At 43.2% G+C, this 12,010-nt stretch overlaps 1 protein-coding gene across 8 annotated transcripts in view; it reads left to right on the top strand.

Annotated features, from left to right (window-relative positions):
- pde3a (phosphodiesterase 3A, cGMP-inhibited) overlaps nucleotides 1–12,010 on the top strand; it is a 487,762-nt gene that overhangs the window by 376,394 nt on the left and 99,358 nt on the right. For all 8 annotated transcript variants that reach the window (XR_006315047.1, XR_006315046.1, XM_043713455.1 and 5 more), the window contains 2 exons: nucleotides 1,672–1,808; nucleotides 3,089–3,308. Coding sequence is in view for 6 of the 8 variants with exons in the window: in XM_043713455.1 (XP_043569390.1) it covers nucleotides 1,672–1,808; nucleotides 3,089–3,308 (357 nt within the window). In the remaining 2 variants the exon portion in view is untranslated. The remainder of the gene's footprint in view (nucleotides 1–1,671; nucleotides 1,809–3,088; nucleotides 3,309–12,010) is intronic.

Raw genomic sequence — 12,010 nt, 5'->3', positions numbered from 1 at the left:
TTCTCAGGTAAAACCTTTGTATATGGTCTCTTGACTTTGGAGATCTCAGACCCTTGTGAGACAGTTCTGATACTTCCTGGTTGCTTTCTTTTGAAGCCATGATGTGGAAGTGTCGGTGTTGGACAAAGTCAGAAGTCACACAATGCCAAGTTATAGTCCAATGTTTGAAATCACAAGCTTTCAGAGCACTGGTGTCATGTGACACCTGCTTTTGACATGAGACATTGTAAATTCTCCCACTAGCTGCAAATTAGGCAAGCTTAAATTCACAAGAGTCACTTTGAGTTTAAGCTTCACCCATCATCTATGCAAAGACAAAGTTGGTGTTCTACCCTGCTACTAGATCAGATGTATAGAGCTGTCTTTTGTTTTGACTAAATTCTTCCAGTGAGCTGCCAGTCAAGTAAACTCCATACTGCAGTTAAAAGCCTCTTCCAGTGATTTCCTCAGAATCACAGGGTTATTACAGTGTAGCAGGAAATCATTCGCCCCATTGTGCACACACTGGTTCATTCATTCAGCATTTTACATAATGCCATTCTTTTACCTTCTTCCCACAGTCTGATTACAGTCTAATTACCTTTTGAATGCCTCAATTGAAGGGAAACCTCTCAGGCAATGTATTCTAGACTTTGACAAACCACTGCTGCCAAAAAACATCTTTCTCAAATCACTTTTACTTCTTTTGTCAATTACTTTAATCTGTGCCCTCTTGTTCTCAATCCTTTTATGATTTGGAATTATTTCTCCTGACCTACTCTGTCACAATTTTGACTTCTGACTTTATTGAACAAACATAGAATCCCTACGGTGTGGGGCAGGCCATGAACCCTACTCAGACCCACCCCAGTCCCGTAACCCCACATTTCCCATGGTTAATCCACTTAATCTACACCTCCATGGACACTCTGGACAATTTAGCATGGACAATTTGCCTGAACTTCGACATCTTTGAACCGTGGGAGGAAACCGGAGCACCCGGAGGAAAACCATACACACATGGAGAAAATGTGCAAACTCCACACAGGCAATTGCCTAAGGATGGAATCAAACCCAAATCCCTGGTGCTGCATGACAGCAATGCTAATCGCTGAGCCACCGTGCCACCATGCTGTAACCTTCTAAACTGGCTTTCTCTTTCAGGTGTTTTGGCAATTTCTAAAGCCCAGCATTTTAATTACATTTCCTTTACAATAATCGTCTTTGCATTATCTCTATAATATTACAAACCATCAACTATCAGTACCATCTACAGGCCATGAGTTCTGAAGTATTAAACTTGCTCTCAATTTAATGGATGGTTTGACTCAACACTTCTGTATTTGGAGAAAGTGAGGGCTGCAGATGCTGGAGATCAGAGTCAAAATGTGTGGTGCTGGAAAAGCACAGCCGGTCAGGCAGCATCCGAGGAGCAGGAGAATCAACATTTCGAGCATTAGCTCTTCATTCCTGATGAGGAATGCTTATGCTCGAAGCATCAGCTCTCATGCTCCTGGGATGCTGCCTGACGGGCTATGCATTTCCAGCGCCACACTGTTTGAATCAACACGTTGTATTGTAGAGATGATGCTACATGATGGAAAATGATTTCATTTTGAAACCTCCGCAGTGAGTTGAACTCTTAACTCGAGTAGTGTTGGATAACACTTGCTTATCTCTTGGTTCTTTCAGTTCTTTTAATACAGAGTCTTGGAACAGCAGTTGCTCTCCCTCAGTTTTGATGACCATTGCCAAAAGCAGATCATTCTCAGCCTCCTACGCGGTTGCCACAAATAATCATGTGAATGCTAAAAGGCAGTTGCGGCAAGGTAAAACGCTATTTTTATTCTCTTGGTATATGTTTTTAAAATTAAGTTCAAGTGCTGTATTTCCCAGTGAGATAAAGTAGTTTGTCCCAATTTACATTAAGAAGATGAAGGCATTGTGGTAATGTCATTGCTATTGTCATTGAAAGGCCAGTGCTTTGGGGTGATGAGTTTGAATCCTACCAATGTGCCTGATGGAATTTGAATTCCATGGATAAATCTGGTCTTGGTAATAACCATTGATCCACCTGGAGCAGTACTGCCCTCTAGAGAAGGAAATGTACCAACCTACCCCTTTTATTTTATTCATTCACAGAATGTGGTCTCGACCAGCATTCATTTCTCATCCCTAATTGCCCTCTGGACAATTAAGAGTCAACTACATTGTTGTGGGTCTGGAGTCACGTGTAGGCCAGACCAGGTAAAAATTGCAAATTTCCTCCCTAAAAGATTTTAATGAACCAGATGGGCTTTTCTGACAATTGACAATGGATTCATGGTCATCATTAATTCCAGATTTTGTTTTTTTATTAAATTGAATTTAAGTTCCATTATCTGCCGTGACAGTATTCAAACCCTGGGTCTCTGGATTAACAGTCCAGTGATAATATCACTAGCCCATTGCCTCCGCTTATATAGTTGACTGTATAATGTTATAGTTGACTCTTCCCTGTCCTGTGAAGTGGCCTCTCAAGTCATTCAGTTTGAGGACAATGGGGAAAAATGGTGGCCTACTGGTGATGTAATTGGTCTAGTAACTAGAACTCCAGGCTATTGTTCTGCGGACATAGGTTTGAATCTAAATTTGAATTGAATTTTTAAAAAGTACTGGAACTAAAAGCTAGTTTCATAGCAACTGTGTAACCTTATCAACTGTTGCTCAAACCTATCTGGTTCACGAATGTCCTTTCGGGAAGGACATCTGTCATCCTTATCTGCTCTGGCCTACAGGTAACTTCAGATCCACAGCAATGGGGTGATTCTTAACTCCCCTCCAAGTAATTAGAGATGGGTGATCAATGCTGGTCTATCCAGTGAGGTCCATAGTCAATGACTGAATTTGTAAAAGTTAGGATGGGCAACTGGTGTTGGCCTTGACAGTGATGTCCAGATCCTAAAAGCAAATGAAAAGAAAACAGTCTTTTGCTCTCGATACATTGAAATCTTTGGTAAAATTTCCGTAATATCATCTAACCTCTTGTGTTAAAAGTTGGCATTGCTTCAATTAGTTGTAGTTCTTTGTGCTGTTATGGAAATATCTGACCAGGACGCTGTTTCATTAGGTTACTCTTCAAACATCACACCTCTCAACTCTCCATGCCATTCACCGATCCAGGGGACTCCGGCCGGTAGTCCCACGAGCAAAACCTCAGCTGTTGAATTCCCAGACACAGCAGATATCCTGACTAAGCCAGGCCGTAATCCACATAAGCCCTTAACGTACACTCAGAGCGCACCAGATGTCACAGGGCAATACCGGAGTAGCTGCTTGGTGTGCAGTAGGTAAGGTATTTGGAATTATTTTTGCTGTGTTCCATTACATTTAATTTGCTGATCTCTTTGGAGATGGGACTCTTGCTTTTAAGGACATTGGGGTCAGTTTTGTCTGTGTTTGACAGTGTACAAATGGGCAGTAGCAAATCAACAGTTCCTTAAGTAAAATTTGTTAGTATTACTGAGAAAAGAGATGCTTTGTTGAAACTCTCTTTATCTTGTACTCACCTCGACAGATGTCAGAATATCATATTTCAAAAGAAGGGAAATTTCTACCACTTGAGGAAAGAGGATCAGTTTGCAGGTTGACTTTGCTTAGCCAAGGAATATACTTAGGGGAGATGATGGCTTAGTGGTATTATCACTGGATTGTTAATTTGGAGACCCAGGGAATGTTCTGGGGACCTAGATTCGAATCCTACCATGGTGGATGGTGGAATTTGAATTCAATAAAATATCTGGAATTATGAGTCTAACGATGAGGATGCATCCATTGTAAGGAAAAATTCATTTCATTCACTAATGTCCTTGAGAGAGGGAAATTTGATCTCGCCTGATCTTGTGTGTGAGTCCAGAACCACAGCAAAGTGGTGGCCTCCTATTGCACTGTGACTAAATACTGGTCTAACCAATGACATCCTTATCCTGTGAATGAATTTAAAAAAAAGAGAAAGGCACAGTGCCTGATCAGGTTCTGTTTTCCTGCAGGGGAAAGGTCCCACTTCGAGTTACTTATTAAATCATGTGAAAGGGATGAGAAAGAGGCTGTTGATTTGCAATAATCTGTCATACACCATCAGACAAAGTCAAAATTAGCCTCTGTGGAATTTGTTGAAATCCTTAAACTAAAAACCACCAAGAACTTACACTTGGGTATATGACGCTCCCTCAATTTTCATTGTTATATTCCCATTTTAACTGTTAGGCAGGTTTCCAAAGGCTTTACTTTCTGAGGACATTAAGCAGACTTTGTCACAAGATGATATCACTTAGCATAGCTGTTTAAAGTAAGCAAGAAATCAATTTACATCATCTCCTGTTGAGAGACCAGTGGGATTGTGTGTAATGCTGGTTTCACACTCTGCACAATTTTACATGATCCTGAAGTCAATGATGAATAACATTGAGCAGGTGTATAATTGACCTACCACTCAAACCAGTAAGCTAGTTTAAAATAAATCCCCTGACCGCTCCCAATCAGCCCCCACCTTACCTAAGCACCATGACTGGAGTTTCTGGTTTGGTTAGAACAGCAAGCCAGAGGTGGCACTTTCTGTTTTTACTCCCACATGTTTTCACCACACTATATTGTAAGGTTTTCCCATTGAATTTACTTAAGTAACATCAGCTAGTCCTCCTCATCTATCCTGGCCTTTCCACAGCTTTTGCTGTGGTTGCCTGCACCATCATTCTCGAGCACCTCTCCACCATCATCCAGTGAGGTGGGACTGCTCTCAGCATGTTCCATGCTTACCTATCTAATCATGGCCAGACAATCATCAACCGTAGACTCCCTTTCCATGCTCACCTCGTTCCTAAGGTGCCCTCCAAAGATCTATCCTTGACTTCCTTCTGTATCTCATCTTCATACTTCCCCTTGGGAAAACATACTGTCAGTTCCCACACGTACACTGGCGTCACCCAGCTCTCTCAAACCACTCTGCTGTTTCAGCACTTCTCCAACATCCATAGGCAGAAACCATTTCCACCTGAGTTTTGGGGAGGGCGAAGCCATTGACCTTCAGTCTCCATTCCCTTGCTAATGTCTCTCTCTCTTTCCCTGGTGGAAGCAGGCTGTTCGTAATCTTGATGGCAAATTTGACCCAACAATGAGCTTCCCACTGCATAACTGTGATCACGAAGACCCCCATGTAATTCCACCTTCATAAAACTGCCCAACCCCATTCCAGCCTTAGCTCAGCTCAAACCCTCATCCATGTCTTTGTTATCTCTCTACTTGACTATTCCAACATATTCCCAGACTATATCCCATCTGGTGTTGTGTGATTTTTAACTTTGTATATCCCATATCATACACCTTGTAAGTTTGAGGTAATCGATTGTTCTGACCTCCAATCAAACTCTCACTGTTCATGCAACAATCCTGTGCTTGCTGACCTACTGTTAATGAGTGCTTGATTTTAAAGTTTTTGCCCTTTTTTCAAATCCATCAAACTGCCTCACACCTTCCCTAGCTCTCTAACCTCCTCCAACCCCACAATCTTCCGCTCCAAGATTTTTAAGCTTATCTTATTTTAGGCTCTTGCACATCTCCAATTTCATCACTCCCCCATTGGGTTGCAATGGTATCAGCTGCCTAGCCTCGATCTCATATTCTTTGCTCACCTTTAGTATGTACATAAAAAACCTATTTCTTTAACCAACATTTTAGTCATCTGCTCTATTAGCACCTTAAATGATTGGTAACACATATTTCCTTTGTAATAAAATACCTTGAGACTTTTCAGAATCTAATATGCTATATAAATCCAAAACAAAAACCATAATTGCTGGAAAAGCTATATGGATCTGGCAGCATCAGTGGAGAGAAAGTAGAGTTGACTTCTCAGGTGAAGTGACCCTTCCTCTGGTTTTGCTTCTGATCTACAGCAGTTCTTTTGGTTTCTGTATAAGTCCAGCAACACTCAACGTTAGATCCATTCAGTAACAATTAGGTCCTTCTCAGTCTTTCACTGTTGTCTTTTATTGTTTTATATATATATATGTTATATCTCACAAGGTTTGTGAAGGTTTGCAGCTCAGGTTGAGCTACTTCTAAGTGCTGTTTAGTGATTCAGTCACTAAAGTAAAGGGATTGGCATTTACTTGCAAAGAAGATTGCAGCTTCTTTACCTGCCAGACAGTTGAATCCCTTTCATAGAGAGCAACACAACAGCTAGACTCTTGTGGTCTGTGAGGAAGAAAGTAATCTTCAGCAGTAACAAAAAAAAACTCTGACGTATTGTCCAACTGTTGGAGAATTAGCTGTTCAGTTCCATTGGCAGATTCATAGAACTGAATGCTAAGCACTTGCAATCCTGTCCATTTAGTCATTGCCCAAGTGAAATACCCTGTCCAGGCACATCCACGTGCCCAGTGCTATCTTTCCCTTTTGCCTGGCTACCACTTCACAGATTCTTTTGGCTTCTTTAGAAATGATTAGAGGCTCCACAAAGAGATTCAACGTTCCTTGGTGATGTTATTTATTCAAGAAAACATCTGCTTTATTTTAGTTTGAGCTGAACCTGCACTGAAAGCATAGTTGATTTAATTCTCATTGTTGGTGGTTTCTGAAATGCTGGCAGGCGATTGAATTGTTTAGGAAAGAACGTTTCTGCTTCTGCACCTCTTCCAGAAATCGTGAATGACAAAATGTAGCTGCTATCTAATATAAATCTGTTTGGAAAGGTTCTAGAACATTGCAAACAAATAACCCAACAATTCATTAACTCAGCAAACAAAAGTGGACAAAGGTGAAATCTCTCATATCCATTGCAGCATCTCATCAACTTACTTTAATAGCACTCAGATAACAAAACATATTTGATGAGTTGGAATGAGGTCATTGTGTAAAATAACTACTAGTTAACTATTACATATCATTAAGGTGAAGGGATATGCCTTTATCAATTGCCTTTTTATAGCTTTGGAACCCATTAAGTGTTTGTGAAGTGCAATCACAAATGTGAAACCCAACACTTGGAGATCTTAAAGCAGCAACTGAACTAAATGACCAGTTGATATGAGGCTGTATTTGTTGCAGGAACAATGTTGGTCAAAATAATAGGAGAAATGATTGTTCTTCTTTGAACAGCAGGACTTAGGTACAAAATCCAGATTGGCATGTCACGACAGTACCATGGGGAGACTCCATTAATAGAGGTGCAGGAATCCCTGAAATAGATCCTAGTCAAAGTGATGACTAGTCTTGGGTGTTTTTTCCTGGAACGTCGGAGGCTAAGGTGTGACCTTATAGAGGTTTATAAAACCATGAGGGGCATGAATAGGATAAATAGTCAAGGTCTTTTTCATAGAGTGGGGGAGTCCAAAACTAGAGGGCATAGGTTTAAAGTGAGAGGGAAAACATTTAAAAAGGGACACGAGGGGCAATTTTTTCATGCAGAGGGTGGTGTGCATATGGAACAAGCTGCAAGAGGAAGTGGTGGAGGCTGGTAAAATTTGCAGGACATTTGCAGGATGTGCAGACAGGTGCATGGAGAGGAAGGGGGTCGAGGGATATGGGCCAAATGCTGGTAAAAGGAACTAGGTCAGATTGGGATGTCTGCTTGGTGTGGACAAGTTGGATAGAATGGTCTGTTTCCATGCTGTATGACTCTGTGACTCTTTGAAATGGGTGCTCATCCTTGCGTGCACGATAACCTGCCAGCAACATACAATGAAAGCTGGAGGTGTGCTGCAAAACTGCAGCATTGAAGTGGTGAGCCATCGGCTGGAGCTACGCCATGGGCAGGGGGAGGATGGTACATTTCCGAAACCAACCTCCGCCACCAGGGGAATTGTGGGTCGGCAATTCCCACAGAACGTGCCCTGTGACATTGGTGACTCCTGCCTGAGGTCAAGGCCTGGAGGAGCAAGCGACAAGCTGGAGTCACCAGTTTACCACTCCGACTTGAATGTCAGGAATTTTCGACGATATCTGGCAAGTGGCAGAGTGGGAGAGTGCATTCTAATGATGCGAGGTTAGGTGCCAGTGCCTATAAGTGGATGCGAGTAGACCTCTCACCGCTCTCTAGTGAGACTCCCATCTCACTTTTCACAATTCAGTTGGAGAAACAGATATGGTTTTCTTGAATCAGGAATCTTATTTCTGCCAACCTCATTGTGGTTTCCCTAAAGACTCACCATTGGCCATGTTGTCCAGGGGCTGAGAGGATTCCACCCAGTCATATCTGGCTCTTTTATCTTTGTTGTTTCAGTATGTTGTGTATCCATTTGTTTGTCATTTTTATTTTTATAGAATCCCTACATTGTGGAAACAGGCTCTTGGCCCAACAAGTCCACACCAACCCTCCGAACAGCATCCCACCCAGACCCATCCACCTACTCTATTACTCTACATTTACCCCTAACTAATGCACCTAACCTACACATCCCTGAACATTATGGGCAATTTAGCATGGCCAATTCTCCTAAATTGCACATCTTTTGGACTTTGGGGGGAACACGGAGCACCTGGAGGAAACCCACGCAGACACGGGGAGAACGTGCAAACTCCACACAGACAGTCATCCAAGGCTGGAATCGAATCCGGGTCCCTAGCACTGTGAGTCAGTCATGCTAACCACTGAGCGACCATGCCACCCAGTCGGTAATGTTGACAAGGTGATTGGGACTGACAGCACTGCTTCAAACACTATACCTCTCCTCAGATCTGATTGCTACGTAAAGCAGGGTAGTGTGTTGATTCGCTCCATGATGGTTCAGCTGGTTTCATTGTGTGAATGTAACACTGAGTCATAACGATGACTCACTGATTAGCATTAAGAGTCTCAGGCAGGGACAGCAATGGGACTGGCGTCAGAAGCCTGAAGTGGGGTTAATCCCAATTCACAGTCTCCATGTCTCTTTAAAGGTACATTATTATCACATCTCATTGGGAGTGAGCCACTGCCTCCAAAGAACCAGAGTTGCTTTGTGCGTTCAGCCTATCGATGTACTTATCCTATTCTCTGTTCAGAGGGGATTCATCAGGGTTTTGCTGGGCATGGAAGGTTTGAGTTATAAAGAAAAGCTGGGACGTTTTCACTGGAGTGTAGGAGGTTGAGGGATGGCCCTTATAGAGGTTTATAAAATCATGAGGGGTATGCATAGGGTTAATGGTAGTTGTCTTTTCCCTAGAATGGGGCATTTCAAGTCTAGAGGGCACGTTTGTAAGATGAGAGGGGGGAGATTTAAAAAAGACATGAGGGGCAAATTTTATACTCAGAGGGTGGTTTGTGTGTGGAATTAACCTCCTGAGGAAGTGGTGGGTGTGAGCACAGTTACAATGTTTAAAAGACACTTGTATAAATACATGAACAGGAAAGGTTTGGAGGGATATGGATCAGGAGGAGACAGGTGGGATTAGTTGAGTTTGGGATTATGATTGGCATGGACTGATTGGATGGAAGGATCTGTTTCCATGCTGTAAGACTCTCTGACTATAACTACTTGTATTATGGCAAGATGCTTTCATTTTCCCAACGTTAATCCTGATAAATATTGCCATTGGACATTTGCTGATAGACCAGCTGAGAGTTGTGTAAGAGCAGGAGAATATGGATCTTTTCTTTCTGTCCACTTCTTTGCCAAAGTTCATTCTCTTCACTGAATCTTAGTCATAGAAAATCACAACATAGAAAGATGCCCTTTGGTCCTTGCTAGTTAAGATGCGCAGTCTACTCTAATCCTATTTCCAAGCACTTTATCCATAACAGTGTACGCTGTGGCACTTCAAGTGTTCACCGAAATACTTCGTAAATGTTGTAAAGGTTCCTGCCTTTACCATCCTTCCATGCAGTGAGTTCCAGGTGCCAACCATCCTCTGGCTGAAAGGCTTTTGCCTTAAATGTCCTCTAAGCCTCCTGCATCTCACAGTAAGTTTATGCCCCCTGGTAATTGACCCCTCTACTAAGGGAAAATGTTTATACTTATTGATCCAACTACGTACTTTGATAATTTTGTACAGCTGTCAGTCAGGTTGGCCATCAACATCTCTGTTATAAGGAAGATAACCGCAGCCTATCCAGTCTCTTTTCATCGCTCAATCACTTCATCCCAGGCCTTTGCCTGTCAAATCTCCTCTACACCCTCTCTAGTGGAATCACATCTTTCCTCTCATGTGATGACCAGAACATTTTTCTTATTTACTTATGGGCGAGGTTGATAGGGTCAGCACTTATTGCCCATCCCCAGTTGCCCTTGAGAAGGTGATGGTGAGCTGCCTTCTTGAACTGCTGCAGTCCTTGTGCTGTAGGCAGTCCCACAATGCTCTGAGGGAGGGAATTCCAGGAATTTTACCAAGTGTCATGAAGGAATGGCAACAACCTTCCAAGTCAGGCTTGGAGGGGAACTTTCAGGGGTGGTGTTCCCATGTATTTAATGCCCTTGTTCTTCGAGATAGAAGTGGTCATGGGTTTGAAAGGTGCTGCCTGAGGATCTTTGGTGACTTGCTGCAGTGCATCTTGTGGAGTGTACACATTGCTGTTACTGAGTAGCGGTGGTGGAGTGAGTGGATGCTTGTGGATGTGGTGCCCATCAAGTGGGCTGCTTTGACCTGGATGGTGTTAAGCTTCTTGAGTGTTGTTGGGACTGCCCCCATCCAGGCAAATGGGGAGTATTCCATCACACTCCTGAACTTGTGCCTTGCAGATAGTGAACAGGCTTTGGGCAGTCAGGAAGTGAGATACCCTCTGCAAGATTTCTAGCCTCTGACTTGCTCCTGTAGCCATTGTGTTTATGTGGTGAGTCTAACTGAGTTTCTGGTCAATGTTAACTTCCAGGATGTTGATAGTGGGGAATACTGCAAAGAGTACTCCAGCTGTTGCTTAACTAACACCCTGTACATTTTCATCATAACCTTCCATCTCTTTTTTTCAATGCCTCAGCTAATGAAGGCAAGTACTCCACGTGCCTTCTTAACTATTCTATCCACTTGGTCTGCTGCCTTCAAGGAGCAATGTAAATGCACACCAAGGTCTTATTGAGTCATAGACATGTACAGCAGAGAAACAGACCCTTTGGGCCAACTTGTCCATGCCGACCAAATATCGCAACCCAATCTAGTCCCAACCCGGCCCATATCCTTCCAAACCCTTCCTATTCAAATACCCATCCTTTTAACTGTTGCAATTGTACCAGCCTCCACCACTTCCTCTGGCAGCCCATTCCAAAAATGCACTCCCTCTGCATGAAAATGTTGCCCCTTAAGCCCCTTTTATATCTTTCCCCTCTCACCCTAAACTTATGCCGTCTCGTTCAGGACTCCCCCACCCCAGGGAAAAGACCTTGTCTATTTACCCTATCCATGCCCCTCATAATTTTGTAAACCTCCATAAGGTCACCCCTCAGCCTCCAATGTTCCAAGGAAAAAAATCCCAGCCTATTCAACCTCTCTCTATAGTTCAGATCCTCCAACCCTGACAACATCCTTGTAAATCTTTTCTGAACCCTTTCAAGCTTCACAACGCCTTTTCAGTAGGAAGGAGACCAGAATTGCATGCAATATTCCAATAATGGCCGAACCAATGTCCAGATACAGCTCCAACATGATCTCCCAACTCCTATAGGAGAATGTGAGGACTGCAGATACAGGAGATCAGAGCTGAAAAATGTGTTGCTGGAAAAGCGCAGCAGGTCAGGCAGCATCCAAGGAGCAGGAGAATCGACATTTCAGACGTAAGCCCTTCTTCAGGAATGAGGAGGGTGTGTCAAGCAGGCTAAGATAAAAGGTAGGGAGGAGGGACTTGGGGAGGGGCGTTGGGAATGCGATAGGTGGAAGGAGGTTAAGGTGAGTGTGATATACCAGAGAGGGGGTGGGAGCGCAGAGGTCGGGAAGAAGATTGCAGGTCAAGAAGGCGGTGCTGAGTCCGAGGGTTGTGACTGAGATAAGGTGGGGGGAGGGGGAATGAGGAAGCTGGAGAAATCTGTATTCATCCCTTGTGGTTGGAGAGTTCCTAGGCGGAAGATGAGGCGCTCTTCCTCCAGGCGTC

This window comes from Chiloscyllium plagiosum, chromosome 23, assembly GCF_004010195.1.
Source record: "Chiloscyllium plagiosum isolate BGI_BamShark_2017 chromosome 23, ASM401019v2, whole genome shotgun sequence".
In the NCBI taxonomy this organism is placed as follows: Eukaryota; Metazoa; Chordata; class Chondrichthyes; order Orectolobiformes; family Hemiscylliidae; genus Chiloscyllium; species Chiloscyllium plagiosum.
Note: the sequence above shows the minus strand (reverse complement) of the source record. Positions and strands in the feature narration are given on the sequence as shown.